At 43.8% G+C, this 24,236-nt stretch overlaps 1 protein-coding gene and 1 long non-coding RNA gene across 2 annotated transcripts in view; one reads left to right on the forward strand and one right to left on the reverse strand.

Moving 5' to 3' along the window:
- The window catches only part of UBAC2 (UBA domain containing 2), a 195,028-nt gene that overhangs the window by 167,351 nt on the left and 3,441 nt on the right, over nucleotides 1–24,236 (forward strand). Inside the window, exon 8 of the mRNA XM_029074151.1 lies at nucleotides 10,604–10,729. Within this exon, the coding sequence (XP_028929984.1) occupies nucleotides 10,604–10,729 (126 nt within the window). The remainder of the gene's footprint in view (nucleotides 1–10,603; nucleotides 10,730–24,236) is intronic.
- On the reverse strand, nucleotides 18,947–20,426 carry LOC114814768. Its single transcript, XR_003762575.1, has 2 exons — nucleotides 20,339–20,426; nucleotides 18,947–19,190 (listed from the first exon to the last, which is right to left on the reverse strand). It is a non-coding gene; the product is annotated as an uncharacterized LOC114814768 (long non-coding RNA).

The following is a 24,236-nucleotide window of genomic DNA, read 5'->3' on the forward strand; positions in this document are numbered from 1 at the left end:
CTACGTGGGAAAGAGGTCCCATTTTCCTCCCCATACTCCCCCGGCCCGTGCGCCCCCCCACCCCCCAACACAGACACAGATACTCCCAGATAATAATAATAATGTTGGTATTTGTTAAACACTTACTATGTGCAAAGCACTGTTCTAAGTGCTGGGGGGGATACAAGGTGATCAGCTTGTCCCTCATGGGGCCCACAGTCTTCATCCCCATTTTACAGATGAGGTAACTGAGGCCCAGAGAAGTTGACTTGCCCAAAGTCACACATCTGACAAGTGGCAGAGGTGGGATTAGAACCCATGACCTCTGACTCCCAAGCCTGTGCTCTTTCCACTGAGCCACGCCACTTCTCTAATCCATCTGCCACCGCCCCCCCCATTCCCCTTCTTCAGAAGGGAGGTTGATTAAGCATGGCCCATCCAACTGTCAGAATGTTGGGAAGACCATGCCTACCACAGCTTTAATCATTAGCCAAACGGGGGCCTAAAACACTGGTCCCCTAGTCACAGTGTACAGTCCCTCTTGTCCTTTGTATTGCTGTCTTTATATTGTTTTGCATTTGCAGTGTTTCACCCTTCCTTAGGTGTCTGTCTCCGGGTCCCGCTCTCCTCCCTTATTTTTAGATTCCGATCCCTCCAGGGCCAGGATATTTTCACCTGTGTATTTTTTCTACCATGCTTAGAACTTGGCTCTACACACTCCATCCCCACAGCCCTTAGGTATATACCTTCTAATCCCGGCTCTGCCACTTGTCAGCCGTGTGACTTTGGGCAAGTCACTTAACTTCTCTGTGCCTCAGTTACCTCATCTGTAAAATGGGGATTAAGATTGTGAGCCCCACGTGGGACAACCTGATCACCTTGTATCTATCTATCCCAGTGCTTAGGACAGTGCTTGGCACGTAGTAAGCGCTTAAATACCGTTATTATTATTATTACATAGATTTGGTTGCCATAGCCAAATCATACCTACTACTTGTAAGGTATTTTAATGTCTGTCTCCAGCTAGATTGAAAACTCCCTAAGGACAGGGGCCACGTCTATTTCCTCTATTGAATTTAGTGGGATACTCAACAGTGTGGCGGATTTAAGCTGTGGGCAAAATATAGGTTTATAGTCTTATCATACTGGCTTCCATTCCCCATCCCCGTGGGTAAGCATGGCTCTCCCCTTGCATTTCCACAGGACTCTTTGAAACTCTGGTCGCCCATGGCTTCTGCATTCCCCAGTCCGCCACTTATCCCTTCACTGTCTCACAGCCTACGGCCCCGAAGAACACCAAAGTTATGAGGATGGAATTGAGCCATCCCAGCGGCTTTGGGGGTCCCAGGAGGTGTAAGTTAAAAGGCAGGGAATCGATCATATTTATTGTTTACTGTGTGCAGAGTCCTGTACTAAGAGCTTGGGAGACTACAGTATTACAGAGTTGTAGACACATTCCCTGCCCACAACGAGTCTGTAGTCTAGAGGGGGAGACAGACATTAATATAAATAAATAAATTATGGCTATGTGCATATGTGCTGAGGAGCAGAGGAAGGGGTAAATAAAGGGAGCAAATCCAAGTACGAAGGCTACACAGAAGGTAGTGGGAGAAGAGGAATTGAGGGTTTAGTCAGGAAAGACCTCTTAGAGAAGTTTTGCCTTCAGTAAGGCTTTGAAAGTGAGGAGAGTAATTGTCAAATATGAAGAGGGAGGGCATTCCAGGCCAGAGGCAGGACGTGGGTGAGAGGTCGGCTGCAAGATAGGTAAAATGGAGGTAGAGAGGGGCATTTGAGGAGCCCCTCTAATATGATTGAATGGATGGAAGAGCTAAGTGTGTGGGCTGGGTTGTAGTAGGAGAGCAGCGAGGTGAGATAGGTGGGGGCAAGGTGATTGAGAGCATGGGCTTGGGAATCAAAAGGACCTGGGTTCTAATCCCAGCTCCACCACTTGTCTTCTTGGTGGTCCTGGGCAAGTCACTTAACTTCTCTGTGCCTCACTTATCTCATTTGTAAAATGGGGGTTAAGGCTGTAAGCCCCACACGGGACATGGACTAGCTCCAACCTAAATAGCTTTTTTCTACCCCAGTACTTAGTACAGAGCCTGGCACACAGTAAGCACTTAACAGATACCAATAACAAAAGGAAGTTGAGAAACAGCTTGGCCTAGTGGATAGAGCACAGGCTTGGGAGTCAAAAGGACCTGGCTTCTAATCCCGGCTCTGCCACTTGCTTTCTGTTTGACCTTAGTCAAATCACGTGACTTCTCTGTACCTTAGTTACCGCATCTGTAAAATGGGGATTAAGTCTGTGAGCGCCTTGTGGGACTGGGACAGCCCCTTGTTGGACTGTGTCCAACCCGATTTGCTCATATCTAACCCAGCACTTAGGACAGTGTCTGGCACACAGTAAGTGCCTAACAAATACCACCGTTATCATTATTATTGAGTACTTAATAATACTCAATAATAACAATCATTATTATTGAGTACTTTAAAACCGATGGTGAAGAAGTTTCTGTTGGATGCGGAGGTTGATGGGCAACCACTAGAGGTTCTTGAGGAGTGGGGAAACATGGACGAACAGTGGCAGTGAGGAGACGAATGTAAAAGAAAAAAGCCATACCTGGCTTTAGACCCAGACCAACCCAGCAGAGGGTGGCGAAGCTAGCGTAGCCCAACAGATGGATTTCAGCAAGTATAAGAAGCATGTAGCCTCTGTGCTTATTGGCCTCCTTGCTCATGGACCTTATCTATTCATTCAATAGTATTTATTGAGCACTCACTATGTGCAGAGCACTGTACTAAGCACTTGGAATGTACAATTCGGCAACAGATAGAGACAATCCCTGCCCAATGACGGGCTCACAGTCTAAACGGCGGAGACAGACAGCAAAGCAAAACAGAATAAAACAAAACAAGACAGCATCATCAAGGAGATAGCTTTCTGTTTGGCTGAAAAGCAGCCTGGGTATCCCAGATTCTCTCCCCGACTAAGTGAGGCAATTTTGCTGTTGTTGAAATGTGTGTGTCAGGCAGAAGAACGGAGCTGAGACATTTAGAATCGTAGGTGAGGAAGTGCCTTCACGGGAGGCCTTATACCAGTTTCCCTGGCACCAGCCTAGTCTGATCCTGAACCACCATATCAGCTTCTGCTTCTCCCTCCAGGGTGAGACTGAGGCAGCTTCCCTGCCAGCTGTCTACACTGGGTGATGAGACCCTCTCACACACAAAGACATTGCTTCCACTGCCAGAGATGGAGGTTGAAACTTAGTCAGACCTTCCTTGATTAAGCCTCCCTCCTCTCTTCTCCCACTCTCTTCTGTGTCACCCTAACTTGCTCCCTTTATTCACCGTCCCCTCCCAGCCCCACAGCACTTACGTACAGAACTGTAATTTATTTATATTAATGTCTTTCTCCCCCTCTAGACTGTAAGCTTATCGTGGGCAAGGGTTGTGTTTATTGTTGTATGGTACTCTCCCAAGCACTTAGTACAGTGCTCTGCACACAGTAAATGCTTGATAGTAATAATATTGGTATTTGTTAAGTGCTTACTGTGTGCCGAGCATTGTTCTAAGCACTGGGGTATTCATTCATTCATTCATTCAATAGTATTTATTGAGCACTTATTATGTGCAGAGCACTGTACTAAGCGCTTGGAATGTACAAATCGGTAACAGATAGAGACAGTCCCTGCCCTTTGACGGGCTTACAGTCTAATTGGGGGAGACAGACAAGAACAATGGCAATAAATAGAATTGAGGGGAAGAACATCTCATTAAAACAATAGCAAATAAATAGAATCAGGGTGATGTACATCTCATCAACAAAATAAATAGGGTAATGAAGATATATACAGTCGAGCGGACGAGTACAGTGCTGAGGGGATGGGACGGGAGAGGGGGAGGAGCAGAGGAAAATGGGGGAGAAGAGAGTTTAGCTGCAGAGAGGTGAAGGGGGTGGTAGAGGGAGCAGAGGGAAAAGGGGAGCTCAGTCTGGGAAGGCCTCTTGGAGGAGGTGAGCTTTAAGTAGGGTTTTGAAGAGGGGAAGAAAATTAGTTTGGCAGAGGTGAGGAGGGAGGGCTTTCCAGGACCGCAGGAGGACGTGGCCCAGGGGTCGACGGCGGGATAGGCGAGATAGGGTAGATTCAGCATAATCAGGTTGTCCCACATGGGGCTCACAGTCTTAATCCCCATTTTACAGATGAGGTAACCGAGGCACCGAGAAGTCAAGTGACTTGCCCAAAGTCACAGAGCTGACAGGTGGCGGAGCCGGGATTAGAACCCACCGCCTTTGACTCCTAAGCCCATGCTCTTTCCACTGAGCCACGCTACTTCTCGATAAATACAGTTGAATGAAGGAGTGAAATGCCATCACTACTCCGACTAGTTGTTAGTAGAATATTTTCAGGGGGACATTATCGGTTTGTTATTTTTTGCCAGTTTAGGTAAAAATTGTGTTTCGGTTTCCAAAAACTTGGATTTAATTTTTATGATAGCTCCTCCAGTTCTCTAATAGCAGCTGCACTAATTTAGGGTATCAGGCCTCAATGACATAAACATAAAATGACCTAATCTTGGTTTGAGGTCAGGGAAGAATTCTGGCAGACAAGAATGACGACACTAGACAGGAGATAAGCAGAAAAAACTGACCACTGGTGCTCATAACCCGAGGAAACTCCAGAGACTCTTTACATGCGAGGAGAAGGGAAATCCCCTAGGGATTAAAAAAATAAAGATGCCAGTTACATTTTGACATGACCAAACCTTTTGATGTCACTTTGCAAACCAATGTTGATTCTGTTGACAAGAGTAGAGATCAACCCACAGATGCATTCTCTCAGTGGTGGGCAATTATATTTTGACCTTTAGGTGACTTACCATGTTTCATAGGCTTCCCAAAGGTCACTTAAAGAGCAGAGAGGATGGGAGTTTAAACAGCCTAAGGGCAGCCCCGAGGCCTCGGTGTGCCAAGGACAAGCTCTTGGAGCCAGATAGGAGCCTCCTGGGACAGAAGGGGCTGCCGCCTTGGCCAGGCTGTGGACAACGTTCCCCACCTCCCCAGCCCCCTACCCTAAATTAAATTAACTGCAGCAGAATTGGAAGTATTCATAAATAGATTTAGACTTGCATAGGTGGCGATAAAGGCTGGCTGCCGGGGCTGGTCAAAGCAACAGGTAACTACCAGCTTTCATGGAGCTTGTTGTGGGCAGTAAGCGTGGCGTAGTTGATAAAACACGGGCCTGGGTGTCAGAAGGCCATGGGTTCTAATCCCGGCTCTGCTATTTGTCTGCTATGTGACCTTGGGCAAGCCACTTCACTGTACCTCAGTTACCTCATCTGTAAAATGGGGATGAAGACAGTGAGCCCTGTGTGGGACAGGGACTGTGTCCAACCCGATTTGCTTGTATCCACCCCAGCGCTTAGTACAGTGCCTGCCTGGTACATAGTAAGTGCTTATCAAATGCCATTTTTATTATTTTTATATGTTATATTTATTTTATAAATATTAATAAATATAAATTAATATATAATTGTATTATATGAACAAATTAATAAATATAAATAAATATTTTATATTTATTATTTTAATATTATATTATTATTATCAGAGAAGCAGCGTGGCTCAGTGGAAAGAGCCCGGGCTTTGGAGTCAGAGGTCATGAGTTCAAATCCCGGCTCTGCCACTTGCCAGCTGTGTGACTGTGGGCAAGTCGCTTCACTTCTCTATGCCTCAGTTACCTCATCTATAAAATGGGGATGAAGACTGTGAGCCCCACATGGGTCAACCTGATTCCCCTGTGTCTACCCCAGCGCTTAGAACAGTGCTCTGCACATAGTAAGTGCTTAACAAATACCATCATTATAATTATTTTTATTATTATTATTATCAATGTATCTACCAACTCTGTTATATTGAACTCTCCCAAGCGCTTAAAACAGTGCTCAGCACACAGTAAGTGCTCAATAAATGCGATTGATAAAAGCCACTGCTGCACACTCTCAGAATTGTTGTCTCCCCTGACCCCGGACAGCCAGCCGGCTGTACTGCCTCTCTGGCGGAACCGGCACCAGATCTCCTCCACAACACCAAGTAGATGCCAGCCCATCCTGTTTTCCATCACCCTGGTGGGAAAGAGAAAAGCACCTGCAACATGAGGCATCCACAAAGAAGACTGGAAGGATTGGTGGCTGCTATAGTGGTCGCTGGACTGGGTGTACCTTGGACTCTCAATCATGAGGACCCTGAAATTCTTCTCCTCTAGTCACAGCCCCTACTGATTTTTGGTTTGGTTTTGTGTTTTCGTCTTGTGTTTTATGCTGTTTTAGTGTTTTGTTATTTCATCACTTTTTATGTGCCCTTCTGGCTTACACTCTTGGCTTGTGAAGCCCTCGGGGAACAGGGACCATGTCTAATTCCTTCCTGTGTCTTCTTTCCCAGTGCTTAGCAGTGTTCTGCACCCGATAAGCACTTAATAAATGCTATTGCTACTATCATTACTTTTCCCATTTCCCCTTCCCCCACCAGATATCTGTGCCCCATTTTGGCAGTGCAAAATGTTAAGAAAAAAACTAAAATTTTTGTTTATAAATTTGGATTTTGTCCTGACTTTAAACACCACCTCACAGAGTAGCAGTTGGATTAAATTGGTCTAAGGCCCTAAAAATATTTACCCTAGTAATGTTTAGACTGTGAGCCCATTGTGGGGCAGGGATTGTCTCTATCTGTTGCCGAACTGTACGTTCCAAGCACTTAGGACAGTGCTCTGCACGTAGTAAGCGCTCAATAAATATGATTGAATGAATGAAGGAATGAAGGAATTTCCACTGGAAAAAAAAAAGACCCACAAGTCTACTTCAGCAAGCTACTTGGTTATCTTAGCAACCTAATAGAAAGCTCATATTTATAGCTAACCTAAACATCTCTTTGGGCCCATTTATTCTTCTCTAGGTAATACTGGAAATAACGGGTCCCATTTCTCCCTACAATTGTCCTTGAAGAGCTTGATGAAGAGCATGAGAATACTTAAAGAGCATTAGCTAACCAAACCTTAGCTTTCTCTTCCCCATTCTAATTATGCCTAACTCCTGTCACCCATCATAGAAATCATAAAAATGCTAACTTGTGATCATGCCCCCCTCCATCCCCCTCCTTGATACTTTCCATCTCCTTCTTAATTTATGGTCTGGCACTGTCGATGGTGAATAATAATAATATTGTAGCATTTATTAACTGCTTACTAGGTGCCAAGCACCAGGGCTAGATACAGAATAATCAGATTGGACACAGTCCCCTGACTCCTAGTGCTGTATTCTTTCTGCTAGACCACAAGATGAAGGGGAAGGAGTGTTTAGGTCAATGTGACTCCTTCTAAGGCTCAGTTTTCAGAAATAAAGGTGCTTCTATGAGTCACCAGTAGCCAAGTGCATGCTACTTGGTGTTATTTCTCAGTGAACTTGATAGCTATATTTAATGTGAGTCATTTGGGCTATACCTTTGTCTAAAAAAAACTTTAGGCCACATGAAACCATTTTAAACCTAGTTATTTTCTCTCTCTCTCTCTCTCTCTCTATATATATATATATACACATCAGGATGCTCATTTTATAATGAATGGGGTGTAAATGAACAGGTAATCAGAGATAGTCATTTCTTGCCAACTGGAACATTTTAAAAAACAAAATGCTTATGTGATTATTGTCGATATATAGTAAGAGTTTGGGTCCAATCTCATGATAAGGAAATCTTGACAGTGTCAGTATTCACCTTATGGATGAATAGATGGGCAGCCTTTTATTTTGTCTAAATATATGGCTCTTTGAAGTGGAAGTGCACATTCCTTAATCTACACATTCGTTCATTCCTAGTGGCCACCAGCCAAAAATAAAATGGGAAATCTACGTTGATGTGAGACTTAATCTTATATCTAGAAATCAGGCATGCATTGTGTTGCCCATGGCAAGAGAATGTTGAGTTCAGTCCGCCCCTAAATCAATCAGTCAGTGGTGTTTATTGAGTACTTACTGTGTGCAGACCAATGTACTAAGCACTTAGCAAAGTCTACTACAACAGAATACTCTCTATCAGTCTAGAGCGGGAGACAGATGCTAATTTATGGATATATTGGTTGGGGGGGTCAATGGGACTGGGATGAGTACAGAGCCAAGTGCATAGGCGATGCAGAAGGGAGAGGAAGGAGGGAAAAGAAAGGCCTTGGAGAAGGTCTGAGCCCTGGGTTCGGAAGACTTTCACATAAAGCAAACTGTTTTTTTCACCACTACCATTGTGCAAGAGATGGTGACCTTCCTTCTCTATATGTTTATGGAAGATCCAACTCTTTTCTTCTCTTAAAAGGGGTGGTGAAAAGAATCACTGGACCTTTACATTGAATGGAATCAAAAAGACTGATACTAGGTTCTATCAACAGCATCCAAAAAAGTCATGTTAAATCCTTTGAAAAACTATTCCATCACAAAGCAGCATTCTCTCTGTCTACTTTTTGATAATATGTAAGTTTTCAAAATGCCAGTTCCTCAATTTGAAGGCTTGTTCTCAGGCAAAAAATGAACTGGTGGTTCTTTCCAATGGATGTTCTGTGTTTAATTTGAAAATCTTCAAAGCAAACTGATCATTCTTTAGAAGACGTCCATCTAGAACTCTGAAAATAAAGTTAAATTTGTGTTAGTTTTCCAGGTTTGAAAACTCTTTGAGACCAAAGCTATTTCCCTTTTTCGTGTGTATGTGAGGTTGCGCATATGAAGAAAATTGAAGGTGAAGGTGTTTCCTGTTTGTGGAAACAGATGGCAAGTCCTTATTAAGCAACAGTATGAGATAGTGGTAGTAAAACATCTTAGAAGAAAGTAGAGTGCTTAAAAACATTTCTATATTTTAAAATTTTCCTAAAGACTTGCCAGAATAAGAATTAGGAAGCATATTTGATTATTTTTAAATGGGAAAACTTCTGAGTTATTAGCTTTCATGATTATTTGGTCAGTTCACTGACCCATAGCTATCTCCCCAAGATTGAAAATTGGGCATTATTTGGTATCCTGTAGATGCTAAGATGCTTGTGGGCAAGTAAGATGTCTGCCAACTCTGGCGTGGCTCAGTGGAAAGAGCATGGGTTTGGGAGTCAGAGATCATGGGTTCGAATCCTGACTCGGCCATTTGTCAGCTGACTGTGGGCAAGTCACTTAACTTCTCTGTGCCTCAGTTACCTCATCTGCAAAATGGGGATTAACTGTGAGCCTCACGTGGGACAACCTGATTACCCTGTATCCACTCCAGCTCTTAGAACAGTGCTCTGCACATAGTAAGCGCTTAACAAATACCAACATTATTATTATTACTTTCCCAAGTACTTAGTACAGTCCTCTACACACAGTAATCTTTCAGTAAATATGACCGATTGATTGTTTACATTGGAATTTGCAAGATCTGGCCCAAGGTAATTTTTAGAGATCCAGTTTGGAAACTACAAAGTTAACAGTTGACATAGGAAGGATAGTAAATTTCTCTAACATCACTTATTATTCTTAAAAAGGGACCTAGACTTAGATCTAGCTAATGTTTCCTTTTCCCCCTGCTCCCAAGGGTTGATGAAGCTCAGTTTGGCAGAGTAGAAAGGCGGGTGTAAAGAGCAGGTTGGGCCTGGCAATCGACTTACATGGAAATGCGGCACTCTTTAAACCTCGCCCCCAAAGGTGTAATCAGTGAATTCAGTATTTCCCTTTTATGTTCCTCTCACTGACATTCAGGACTTCCCCAGGCAACACTTCAAAATGTAATAGAGAAGGGAATTCTGCTCCAAACTCTTCATTCTCACAGTGACCATTTTTACATAAAGTCTTTGGTGTAACAACTTAGCAAGTAAATATTTTTAAATTCTGAATATCATGCTCACTGTCTTTATTCTTGTTTGTCATGTATCCCGGTCTCCAGCCTTTAAAGCTTTTCGCCAATACTCTGGCTGAGGCAAGTAGTCATCAGAATTTAGGCTGTCTATCGATAAGTACCCAGCGAGTGCCTATAGGTTGTGTAGCACTTTCACGTCTTTGGGATACCTGTTAGAACTTACAATCCCAACAGAAAATCAACTGACGGTGGTCATCCTTAGGCAGATTTCCAGCAATTTTAGATTATACTCTCCAAAACTAAAAAGGAAAAAGGGCAACTTTTTACTTAATAATGTCGGTATTTGTTAAGCGCTTACTATGTGCAGAGCACTGTTCTAAGCGCTGGGTTAGATACAGGGTAATCAGGCTGTCCCACATGAGGCTCACAGTCTTAATCCCCATTTTACAGACGGTAACTGAGGCACAGAGAAGTGAAGTGACTTTCCCACCACTGACAAGTGGCAGAGCTGGGATTCGAACCCATGACCTCTGACTCCCAAGCCCGGGCTCTTTCCACTGAGCCACACTGCTTCTTCTGCATTTCCATAAATTAGCATTATCCAGAACTATTAAAGTCTAGGTTGTTATTGTATCATTTTTGGGAAGTGTTTAAAGATTAGAAATATGATATTGTGTTTCCTCTACTCCCAATGATAACATCTTGCTTAGCAAAATAAAAACAGACCTGTTCTTTCCGTATGGCAACCACACTTGTCTTTTCTTGTTTTAGGGTGGAATGATCAATTGGAATCGACTATTTCCTTCCTTACGCCAGAGAAGAAATGCCAACTATCAGGATAATCCACCGTCAGGGCAAGAAGCAGCAGCTCCTCCCCTGGAGGTTTCTGAAGAACAGGTAACCAGAGACTTTCCACTTAGACTCATTTAGGTGAATACAATCAATCATATTTACTGAGTGCATACTGTGTGCAGAACACTCTACTAAGTGCTTGCAAGTCAGTACATTATAACAGAGTTGGTAGACAAGTTCCCTGACCACAAGGATCTTACAGTCTAGAGGGGTTGGTAATGTGGATGAGTGGATTTGCAGTTTAAAATGGGAAGAAGCTTGGCATAGTGGAAACACATAGCTTATTGTGTGCAAAGCACTGTACTAAACACTTAGGTGAGTACAGTATAACAACAGACACATTCCCTGCCCACAGCGAGCTTTCAAACTAATGGGAGAGTTGGGACAGCACGAAAGAAATTGAGCAATTTAAAAAAAACAGTGTGTGTGCTAGGGACTCCTACAAAGATATGTAGAAGGAAGTTCTGAGGACTGGCTACAAATGAAGTGGGCTTCTTCTGGGAAGACTTTATTCAAAACCCACTTTCTGCAGAAAGCTTTGAAGGACAGGAGGGATGTAGTTTGGCAAAATGGGGGTGGGGACATTCCTGACGGGGAAAGGGTTTGTGCGACGGCTTAAAAGCGAAAGTCCCGGGCACAGCGAAGTGTGTCGAAAGCTAGCGATCAAGGATTATAGCTTTAAAATGTGGCTGCAGTACATCGTTTCAGGGTTTGGAGGAGATGGATGATTTGATCAGATTAGTTGAGAAAAATGAATCGATGCTGTTTTTTCAGAAGCCTATTGGGGGCCCTTAGGTCACATTAGAGAAGAGTCAGAGATGACTATGTAGGAAAAGCAGGATAATGATGTCGCTCACTCAGATGAGAAAGAGAGAAGAGGAGTTCCAGTTTTTCATATGTTGTGGTTAAAATGATGGTAAAACATCAAATTACATTCGCTCTGGAGGTTGAAGGTAATTCCCCCACCCCCCCCCCCCAGCATTTATGTACTGATCCTTATACTCAGTTTTCTTCCCTACCTGTAATTTACTTAAATATCTGACTCTCCCAAGAGATTGTAAACTCCTCGGGGGCAGATACCACGTCAGCTAACTCCACTGTACTCTCCCAAGAGCTTAGTCGGTCAGTCATATTTATTGAGCGCTTACTGCGTACAGAGCACTGTACTAAGTGCTATGGCGAGGATGGTATAACAATATTACAGACACATTCCCTGCCCACCACCAGTTTACAGTCTAGACACTGTAAGCTTGGTATGGTGCTTCTCACATAGTAAGCACTCAATAAATACCATTAATTGATTGATCTGAGCCTGGAATGCGAAGGGAATAGTGATGATTGAAAATGTAGATTTGAGAAGCGCACCAAGCCATGTGAATTTGATGTGATTCAAACTGGGTGAGTGGCTAATGAGCTCTCCGAGGAATAATTATAATAATAATTATGGTATCTGTTAAGCTCTTACTAAGTGCCAGACTGGACTACGTGCTGGGGTGGATACAAGTAAATTGGGTTGTATACAGTCCCTGTCCTGCAGGCTCACAGTCTCAATCCCCATTTTACAGATGAGGTAATTTAGGCACACAGAAGTGAAGTGACTTGCCCAAGGCCACACTGCAGACAGGTGGCGGAGCTGGGATTAGAACCCATGACCTTCTGACTCCCAGGCTTGTGCTCTGTCCACTACTTCATGCTGCTTAAAATACCAAGGAGCAAAGGATGCCAGTACGTGTAGCCGAGTGTGCATTTCCAGTACTTGAGACGCACCAACGTTCTTCAATTAAACAAGTTTAATTTTTCTGGAGAGAGAGAATGTGTGTATGTGTGCGCATTTCTCTGTGTGTTGTGTGTGTGCACAAGCATGCATTTTCTTGATATTCCATCTAGAGAACTGTTGTGCATTGATCTAAAGAGATTAGAAGTAAGAGCAGTTTCCTCTACCTTACCAAAGGTTGACGTATATAGATTTAAAACCAAATTAGGAATACTTTAAGAATACATTTTCCTTGGAACACATGTTCTGAATTGGTTTTCCAGCTTATGTTTCCTTTGGACAAATTCTTAAAATCGTTTCTCTTGGTGGCAGGAAAATGTCTCTAGAAAAAAACCCACTGTAAAACTGAAAGGGTGGGTCTCATTTCCATGTGGGCAATGAGTAATAATCTGTATTGGGTCCAGCCGTTATAAAGGTGACGCATTGAGGGTAAGGTCATTTTGTTTTGGTATGTTTTTGATTGTGGGAGAAAAAATGACAGTAAATATAGGACAACATGATTGTCGACTGAGCATATGATCTCTGGGTTGTCAGCTCGTTATGAGAAGGGAGCGGTCTACCAACTCTGTTATAGCGTACTCTCTCAAACGCTTAGTACAGTGCTCCGCACACAATGAGGGCTCATAGATGCGATTGATTGATGGATTTCAAGGAAAGCACTTCTTTTCCTAAAATATATCTCATTTTTTAGTACCATTCATATTGGCATTGATTCTTTCATGCCCTCTATTGCGAAAAGAGGTCACAATCCCAGGTCAAGGAAAGTTTTTTTCAGAGAAGTAGCGCTCCGCACACAGAAAGCGCTCAATGAATACAGTTGGCTGATTGAAGGCATAGAAGGAGCACATGCTGGGTGTCAGAGGACTTGGCTCTATCACTTACTTGCTGTGTGACCTTGGAGAAATTACTTCTCTTTGCCTCAGTCCCCTTATCTGCAAAATGGGGATTCAATACCTGTGCTCCCTCCTTAGTCAGTAAGCCCCTTGTGGGTCATGACAATTTTTGTATCTGCCCCAACACTTAGTATAGTACTTGGCACATAGTAAGCACTTGGGAAACAGCGTAGCCTAATGGAAAGCGCACAGGTCTGGGAATCAGAGAACTAACCCACACACTTCACTCCTCTAATACTAATCTATGAGAAGCAAGCAGTGCGGCCTAGTGGAAAGAACATGCGACTGGGAGTCAGAGGACCTGGTCTTTATTCCCGGCTCCGTCACATCCCTGCTGGGTGACCTTGGGCAACTCACTTATCTTCTCTGGGCCTCAGTTCCCCCATCTGCAGAATGGGGATTCAGAACCCATTCTCCCTCCTCTGAGCCTCGTGTGGGACCTGATTCCCTTGATTCTACCCTAGCGCTTAGTACAGTGCTTGGCACAAAGACAAGTAACAAATGCTCTTATTATTATTATTGTTATTATTATAATTGCTATGCACTGCCTTCTCAAAAATCTAGTCAATATCTTGCTCACTCCTCTTCCACTTGAAGCTCCCTCCCCATTCATATCCAATAGCTTACTCCTGTCTTCATCTTCAAAACCCTATTCAAACTACATCTCCTCCAGGAAGTCATCCTGGACTAATCTCTCATCTCCCTGACCCTATTTTCCCTCCCTATTTTGTCACCCATAAACCTTTTTTTATGGTATTTGTTAAGCGCTTACTTGGCGCGGTGGAGTCAGAAGGTCATGAGTTCTAATTCCGTCTCCACCACTTATCTGCTGTGTGACCATGGGCAAGTCGCTTCACTTCTCTGTAAAATGGGGATTGAGACTGCCAGCCACCTGTGGGGCAGAGACTGCATCCATCCCAATCAGCTTGTATCCACCCCAGCATTTAACAGACAAATACCATAATTATCATTATTATTATGTGCCAGGCACTCTATTAAGTGCTGAGATAGAAAGTAATCAGATTGGTCAAAGTCCATTTCCCACTTGGGGCTCACGGTCTCAATCCCCATTTTGCAGATGAGGTAACTGAGTCATAGAGAAGTGAAGTGACTTGCCCAAGGTTACACAGCAGGCAGTGGAAGTGGAGCTGGAATTAGAACCCAGGACTTCCCAGGCCCATGCTGTAGCCACTAGGCCATGCTGCTTCTCAACTTAAGAACTTGATTCTCTCCTCCCTTCGCAGTTAGGAACTCACCCCTTCCTCCGGCCCTACAGCACTTACATACGGATATGTATGCTCACTTGTTTCTCCTACCTGTAATATGTCCTGTTTGTCCAATTCTGGACTCATAGTAAGCCACTAATATCTCTTTCCCCTCATCAATAATCAGTGGTATTTGAGTGCTTACTATGTGCAGAGTCCTGTAGTAAGTGCTTGGGAAAGTACAATACAACAGGGTTGGCAGACCTGTTCTCTGCCCATAAGGAGCTTATGGTCTAGAGGGGAAGGTGGGCATTAATATAAATAAATAATTAATAATATTTATTAATCCAAATTGTATATTCCAAGCACTTTGTACAGTGCTCTGCACATAGTAACCGCTCAATAAATGCTATTGAATGAATGAATGAATAATATATAATTTAATTTATTTCCCCTGCTAGATTGTAAGCTCTTTGAGGGCAGGGATTGTGTCTGCTTACGCTGTCGTAGCCAAGTGTTTAATACAGTGCTCGGCACTCGATTCATGCTAAATAAATACCATTTATGGATTGATTCAAAGAGGAGTTTTCTAAATGACATTTCTTAAGCACTCATTATGTGTCGAGCATTGTTCTAAATGCTGGGCTAGATACAAGATAATCAGATTGGATGCCATCCTTGTCCCACGTGAGGCTCACGGTCCTAATAGGAGAGAGGACACGGTTACTCCAATTTACAGTTGAGGAAACAGAAGGATAGAGAAGCCCGACTTGCCCGAGGTAATACAGCAGGCAAATATCAGAGTTGGGATTAGGACCCAGGTCCTCTGACTGCCAAACCCATGCTTTTTCCACTAGACCACACTGCTAATATTGCTAAGAACATTGGAGACCATGAATTAAATGATTTTGCAGAAGGAAAGCTGGAAATGAGCTAAGAATTGGCTCTGTTGGTCTCCCCAGAGGAAAGATCATGTTATTGTAGTAGTAATAGGGGCATTTGTGCCATCTGGGTGCCATGCATGTACCAGGTGAAGGAGAATCATAATAATAATGGTATTTGTTGAGTGCTTACTATGTGCCAGGCACTTTTCTAAGCACTGGGGTGGATACAAGATAATTGAGTTGGACACAGTCCCTGTCCCACACAGGGCCCACCGACTTTATCCCCATTTTACAGATGAGGGAACTGAGGCCAAGAGACGTGATGTGACTTGAGCAGGGTCACAGAGCAGACAAGTGGCCAAGCCGGGATTAGCACCCGGTTCCTTCTGACTTCCAGGCCCGTGCTCTAGCCACTAGGCCATGCTGCTTCTGAGAAAGTACAACAGAAGCAAGCGATACACTCCCTGCCCACAAGGAGCTACAGTCTAGCGAAAGATCAAATGGCTGGCCCAGCTCACAGCACACTTAAAAGCAATCTGTGGTGTAGACTTGTCTCTATGCGCTGGGTGCAATGCACGTACTAAGCACAGGAGAAAGTGCAACAGAAACAAGAGATAGGTTCCTTGGCCACAAGGAGTTTACAATCTAGCGAACCATCAGACGACTGACCCATTTCACAGCAAACTTAAAACAATCTGTGGTGTAGACTTGTCTTTATTTACATGTTGGGTGTAATGCACGTACTCAGCGTAGGGGAAATTGTAACAGAACTAAGTGATGCATTCCTGGCCCCCAAGGTGCTTACAGTCTAGTGAGACATCAGCCTCCCAGTCCATTGCTTAACAGATGTTAAAGCAGTCTGCGGTGGAAACTTGTCTTCATTTATATGAGCATCTTATGCCCTCCAGTGTTAACATTTTCTTAGAAAAGCAGATTGTTAGAGGATGTAGTCTTCTGGTTCTCTGAGAGAAGCAACATGACCTAGGGGATATCGCACTGTCCTGGGTGTCAGAAGGACCTGGGTTCCAATTTCAGCTCTGCCAATTAACTGCTGTGTGACCTTGGCTGAGTCACTTCATTTCTCTCGGCCTCAGTTTCCTCATCTGTAAAATGGGGATTAAGACTGTGAGCCCCATGCGGGACATGGGACTGTGTCCAACCTGTGTCCAACTTGTATCTACACCAGTGCTTAGTTCAGTGGCTGGCACATAGTAAGCGCTTAACAGATACCATAAAAAAGTATCACAGTTTGCTCACAGTAGGGTACCCTAGACATTTTTAGAAATATATTTACATATCAGGAAAGGTAGAATTGCGATTTCTGCAATAAAACCCTCCCCTCATACCTTTTCAGGCTGAGACCCTCTTCCTGCCGTTCCAAAAACAGGAAAAATTTGGAGTTGGAAATATTTAAATGTAGATGACTTTCAGTTTATCAGGGGCTTCATTTTAAGAAAAGCAAGCCCTTGGGAAAGAAGAAAGAAGACTGTGAGCCCTGTGCAGGACAGGGACTGGGTCCAAACTAATCAAATCGTAGCTACCCCAGCGCTTCGAAGAGTGTTGGGCATATAATAAACCCTGAAGAAATACCATAAAAAAGAGAGAAAATAAACAGTGGAAATAAATCCTGCATTAACTAATGATGCTCAGTTCTTTTCTTAAAACATGTTAAAAAGGATTTTCATATCCCAAAAGTTTCTTAGCAGAGCAACAAAAATATAATTTAAATTCAGACACAAATTAGAGTTCACTAGGTGAGGGGAAAGAGTTCTGGCATGCAGTTGAGAGAGAAGCATGTTTGGAAGTGGTTTGGAAAGATGTCGGAAATATTAATAGACACTTTTTTTTTTACCTTAACACTATAATCAGCTCTATTATTGGCCTCATTATGAACTGAGAACATGTCTATCAACTCTTGTAGTAAGCGCTTAACAGATGCCACTATAATTATTATTATTACTCTCCCAAGCACTTCAATACAGTGTACATATTAAGCACTCAATAAATGCCATTGATTGATTGACTGACTTGACAGTACATTTAGAATGCCATCTCTTTTTATTTGGTAAAGGCCTTGTTTAAAGCAGAAAATATATTTAACGTGACCTGTGTATTTGTATTTCTGCAGTCTCTTTTTTTCAAGTGTTTTTCAGACATTGTTTAATCTTCAGTAGTTTTTTTGGCGAATCAAAAAGATTTTAAACTGTTTAATCGTGTTTCTCATGGTTGGAAAGTAGAAGAGGAAAATTTGATCCTGAGATTGTTCTTCATGTAAAAGAGAGTTGATGTAGAGGGAAATGACTTTTGGTGCTATAGAGGGGTTTCAGTATAAGGGAAACATATTTTAGTCATCCCGTTTTGTCTGACCAAGCTAAAGATGTGTTTCCACTTGATGGATTACCAAAATGAGTGGTAGGAAACAGTTGCCTAAGGAAATAAAAAAACATGCACAATCTCTTAGTAGCTCTAATTATAAAAGCGAGTGTTATTTTAGTGTGAACATTTCGTGTGAACTACATTTGCAATGCAGTGGTTTTTGTTATATTCATTTTTTTAATGCTGCATTTGGGCTAGAATTGTATTGAATTAGAATAATCAAAAAGATTCTTATTTCTAATCCTATGACCATGTTTTATTTAGAAACAGATGAAAAATGTCACTTTTCTTCCTTTTTAAATCTTGCTATTTTTGTCAGAGAGGGGAAAACTTTAAAATGGCATTACTGAAAAGCAGCTCTGTGGAATTACAAGGAGTCCAGTAAACACAGAAGCAAGGCGGGAACCCTGTAGTTTGAAGACAAGCTGAAGGAGAGAGTTTTAGTCCCAGGATAGAGCCATTGAGAGAGTAGAACTGAGAGCAGAAAGAACCTGCTGCCGACAAGAGCAGCGTGGCCTAGTTAGTGGAAGGAGCCCAGGCCTGGGGAGTCAGGGAACCTGAGTTCTAAACCTGGCTCCACCGCTTGTCTTCTCTGTGACCTTGGGTAAATCACCTAACTGCTCTGTGCTTCAGTTCCCTCATCTGTAAAATGAGGATTAAATACCCGTTCTCCCTCATACTTGGACTGTGAGCCCCATGTGGGGCGTGGACTGTGTCCAGTCTGATAAACTCATATCTAACCCCAGTGCTTCGAACAGTGTTTGACACATAGTAAGCACTTAACAAATACAGGGAAAGACAGAGAGTGAGAGAGAGAGAGAGAGAGAGAGAGAGAGAAAGGGAGAAAGAGGAAGAAAAGAAAGGGAAAGGAAGAAAGAGAAAAAGAGAGAGAGAGGAAAAAGAGAGAGAGAAAAGAGAGAGAGAGAGACAGAGATAAATATTCTGAGCAGAGAAGGCTGTGGGTCTGGGGAGGTTTGGGAGAAAGGTGATGCAGGGTTAGGGAGTTTGAATGAAGCAGCCTCTGTGGCAATAAAAGCAGCCCTTGTTTATCCTGCCTCTGACCAGAGCAGTTCATGCAACATCCTGCCCTCCCGCCTTCTCCCCACCCCAATAAAAACCCAGAAAACCAAAACGAGAGCAGTCTTCTTCTTTACTGAACAGCTAGATAGGCTCTGAGCCGCGTCAGTTGCATGACAAAGTGACACATATTTCTCAGGTCCCGGAGCTGTGCTGTTTCCAAACTCCCAGAGCCACCCCTATGTAACATCCTCCTGAGTTAGGAGCCAGGATTATGTTGTTCACAAAGATGAATGTTCCCTCTGAAAACACCTTAATTAGCTATTATCCAAGAACTGCGAGACATAGCAAGCAAACCTGGGAAAAGAAACAAAAGAGAAGCAAGTAATAAGTACATCCTGTATATAAAATCCCTTGCTAAATTAGGAGAAAAGCCAGAAAGACAATGGTTTTGTCTCATTTTTCTTGATCCCCAGAGATGGACCGTGAGATTCTATCACCAAGTCTGTCGAGTCAGTTTCATACAGCTGGTCGTTTCAAAAAAGCCTTCTTTCTAACCTACACTTTTCTCACCTAACCCACTTCATCATTAAAGAAGTTTATCAAGGCAAAGTACAGTATACCAAGATTGCCAAGACACTTTCCAGTGTATATCAACTCCAAAATTGACTTTTTTTTTTTTAGAGGCTCAAATCTCACGGATAGCGTAGCTGTCTGACTTTCTCCCTCAATGGTTTTTGGGCTGTAGCCGCTAGACACTACTATATTATCCCGGCATCTACATCTCTTAGTTATACCTCAGGGTTTGAACAGGACACCCCAGACCAGACATGTAGACATAACAGAATGGTTAAAAATAGCTCTGGAGCAGGTGAAAGTTAAGATGGAGAGATCTTATTTGCACACAAATACAGCCACAGTGAATCCTAAAGCTGAATGAATGCTTTCAAAAATCTTTGAGGCTCAAGGCACGATGCATAAACCGATTGGCTCGTCATTGACAAGGAGGGTGACCACATACGGTGACAATTTTTTAGAACAAATTCCTCAAAAAACAGGACTGCTAAAGCTTTAATGGGACCTTTTTTTAAAAATTCAAATGAAGCCATTTTAATAAAAAAAATCATTCTTTGACATCATCAGAAAATTTTATTTTTTACAAATCCCCACCTTTCTCTCACAAACCCCTGCCTGCAGTGGCTGTCCTCTTAGAACAGTGCTTGATGCATAGTAAGCACTTTAATGCAGCTCTGCCACTTGTCTGCTGTGTGACAGTGGGCAAGTCACTTCACTTCTCTGTGCCTCAGTTACCTCATCTGTAAAACGCGGATTAAGACCGTGAGCCCCACATGAGACAACCTGATTACCTCGTATCTACCCCAGCGCTTAGAACAGTGCTTGGCACATAGTAAGGGCTTAACAAATACCATGGTTGTTGTTATTAACAAATACCATCATTGTTAATAATTTTAAGCCTCTATCCGTACAACTCTCTGTGAACTTACCGACTCCTCCTGTCCCCTGCTGTCTTGTACGTCCTCCACTCCCACAGCCCAGACCCACCATATCTCACTGCAGGTGCTCCTTCCTGGCGTCCAAAACTCTGTGGGATGAAACCAGAGCAGACCACCTAGGGGAGGGGACCTGGGAGAGGACTGCTGCTGCCCTGGACCTGATCCGGTCAAGCCTCGTCCATCCCCACGGCTTCAGAAGTCCCGGGGTTAATAGGGTGTGAGACCGACCCAGACGGCAGGGGGGTGGGAAAGGGAGGGAGGGAGGGAGAAAAGTGCAGAAAAGTCACTTGAAACACTCTTTTAAATCTTATCTCTTCGTGACCACTTCAGTCCCTCCCTGACAGCCTGGGCCTCTCGAGGTCATCGAGCTGGAACGGGAGCGGAGTAGCCTTCTCCCTCCCTTGCCTGGCCCCATTTTGGTCACCGTGCCGTCTCTCGGTCACCAAACGACGCAGAAGGGATGGGAGGGTGAGGGTGGGACAAGATTATTAGAGGGCCAGGTGCAGCAGCAGGCAGCAAGGGCTTCAACCTCTCAAACCACCGGCTCATCGAACCATTTAGGGGTAACCCACACCGCTCCGCCCCCCTTCACCACGTCCTCCCGGGGCTTTCTTCCTGACCTGACCTGCCCTGCTCCGTCTCCGCGGAGGGACAGAAACAGGGAGGCGGTGGCGGCGGTGGCGGTGGCTGCAGGCAGTCCCCTCCGCCAAATGTAGACCAACAGGAAGGCCGCAGCCGGGCCACTTTGGCTTAAGTTCTTGGTCGCTGAGCCGCAAGAAGTCTGAAATTCTGCTCTTCTAGCCCCCCCCCCCACCTTATAGTTTTTATTTGATTTAATTATGTATTTAGCCCCATCCTCATCTGTGTTCCTTTTCTGTTTTAATTTTTGTAACTTCTCCTATGTGTCCCTTCCCAGCCCACTTTACCCCCTTCTTCTTAAATTGTAAACCTCTTGAAGGCCAGGGACCTTATTGAAATCTCGTCCGTGTATTCTTTCCTAATGCTTAGCGCAGTGTTTTGCAAAAAGTGCTTAATAAATATAATTACTGCTGTAACTACTGCTAGATGAGTTATGAGTAAAATAGGAGGTGGGGGAGCATACCAGTGACAGCAGCGGCAGACACCAGACACCCAGGTACACGTTGATATCATTTTTGTGACGCTGCACGCACAGCAGAGCGTAATGGTGTCATAATATTTTGCAGAAGCCCATTCCGAGCTTTTGCATTCCCCTTCCAGATCCCCCTGAACATGAGCATCACTTTGGATCCCCACAAATCAACAGCAGGAGCTGAGGAGGAAGGAGACCGACTGCCTCAAATAAAAATTCCTGACCTGGAGGTGTTCGGAGGTGAATCTGTGCCTGCCTGAGGACAGACCAGTTGTAAACCAGACTGTCCACATGGCTTAGCGGATAGAACACATACTTGGAAGTCAGAAGGACCTGGGATTTAATCCCAGCTCTGCCACATGTCTGCTGAATTTCCTTGGGCAAGTCACTTCCATTCTCTATGCCGCAGTTACCTTATCTGTAAAATGGGGCTAAAGACTGTGAACCCCATGTGGGACAGGGACTGTGTCCAACTGGATTACCTGGTATCTACCCCAGCGCTTAAAACAGTGCTTGGAACATAGTAAGTGCTTAACAAATACCACAATAATAATAATAAAAACTGGACAAAGAACCGCCCTAGGGGCAGGGACAGCCTGAATGAGAGGAGGGTCCCTTCTGGGCCAGGCACACCCCTTTCAGTCAGGGGTCCCCAAAGGCTCAGGAAAGGAACAGAGCTGAAATGGCAACAGATACCTCTCAGACCTCTACCCCGACTGGTCACATTGTGGCCTCGCGTCTTGGGGCTATGCCAGCTGTCGGTCTCTTCGTGGCAGAGAGAGGGTAGGAGCCGCTACTGGATGGCAAGCTGAAAAATAATAAACCCACAGGGACAGAATTGCTGCCCAAGTTAATTTTATAGTAAAACTACAGGCAGAGCGGGCCCTGTAATAGGACAGTTTAGAGAAGCCACACGGCCTAGCGGAAAGAACATGGGCCTGAGAGTTAGAGGACCTGGGTTCTGATCCTGGCTCTGCCACTTGTCTCCCGTTTGACCTTGAGCAAGTCAATTCACTTCTCTGGGCCTCAGTTTCCTCATTGGCAAAATGGGGGTTCAATACTTATTCTCCCCCTTACAGAGACTGTGAGCCCCAACATGGGACAGGGGATGTGTCCGACCAGAGAATCTTGTATCTAGAGCTTAGTGCAGTGCTTGGCACATAGTAAAGTGCTTAAAAAATACCACAATAATAATAATAATAATTTTAGGAAAAAATTGCCAAGACACGAAACATCTTTTAAAAAGCAGGACACGTGGTCACCCTAGTGGCCAATGGGAAAATTAAAGAGCAGCTTATCTCCTGAATCCTGTGAGTGATTACAGCAAGCACAACAGGGGTGGAGCTATCAAGCAAATCAATAAACAGATACGGGGAGAGCATCCGAGATTGGAATTTCCTCGGGGAACTCTGCCAGGAAGTAAGACCTGGTTTTCTACCTTTCCTATAGCATATATCACTGAGGTATTGTTTGTTAAAAAGCACATAAGAAAAACAGGGCCAGTGCTAAAGGCAGGCTAGCAGACTCACTTTGCCCACTAAACCATAAAGTAACAAGTGGTGGATGTACCTCACGCTTCATACAGTGCTCTGTCCACAGTAAGCGCTTAAGAAATACCACTGATCGATGGACCTATTTGCTTAAGCTAAAGCTCCGGTATCACAGAACCACCGCGGCAAAACGAAACGCGCTACTGTTCTGGGATCCAATTACCTGCGTGAAACCCTGGTTAAATCAATTTCTCCTTGTCCCTACTTGAAAGGAAAAGAATATTATCATTGCTGTGTATTTTAAGTTCATATTAATAATAATAATAATAATAATGTTGGTATTTGTTAAGCACTTACTATGTGCAGAACACTGTTCTACGTGCTGGGGTAGATAAAGGGTAATCAAGTTGTCCCACGTGAGGCTCACAGTTAATCCCCATTTTACAGATGAGGTAACTGAGGCACAGAGAAGTCAAGTGACTTTCCCACAGTCACCCAGCTGACAAGTGGCTGAGATGGGATTCGAACCCATGACCTCTGACTCCCAAGCCCGGGCTCTTTCCACTGAGCCACACTACTTGTCAAATCCTTTGCAAAGGTAGACTGTGAGCTCGTTGTGGGCAAGAGTGTATCTGTTCTTATATTGTACTCTCCCAAGTGCTTAATACAGTGCTTTGCACACAGTAAGCGCTCCATAAATACTGTTGAATAAATGATGAATGAAAGATCAGGGATAAGAAAATGATTCTCAATTCAGGCACAATTCCTGTTCCCCAAGGGGCTCGATATCTAAGTGGAGGAAGACAGATACATATGAGAATAACATACAGTAAGAGAGGGTTAAAAATAAAACAGTCCAAATTAAGCCCATTAAAATAAGAAACTAAAACCGTGTGTGGAGGTAACAAACCTCAGGTTTCACACCTCTGCTAAACAATCAATCAATTAATAGAATGTAGTGAGCACTTACTCTGCCGAGCACCGAATTCAACATCGGGGAGAGTCGTAACAGGGTACTGGAAAGTACATTAAAACAGAGTTGGTAGCCACGTTCCGTGCCCGCATCAAGCAAAGGTATTTATCCCCATTTTACAGATGAGGAAACTGAGGTACAGTGAAGGTAGGAATGTGACTTGCCTAAGGATAACCAGCAAGGTAGAATCTGAGTTTCCTGACTTAAAGTCTCAGGCTCTATCCACCTGACCATGCTGGTTCTTTAGAAAATGCTGGTCTCATCTTTTCCCCAGGCTTTTAACACCTCTGTAGCCCACCAACCATCCAGTTACCT

The sequence above is a fragment of the Ornithorhynchus anatinus genome, chromosome 10 (genome assembly GCF_004115215.2).
Source record: "Ornithorhynchus anatinus isolate Pmale09 chromosome 10, mOrnAna1.pri.v4, whole genome shotgun sequence".
NCBI lineage: Eukaryota > Metazoa > Chordata > Mammalia > Monotremata > Ornithorhynchidae > Ornithorhynchus > Ornithorhynchus anatinus.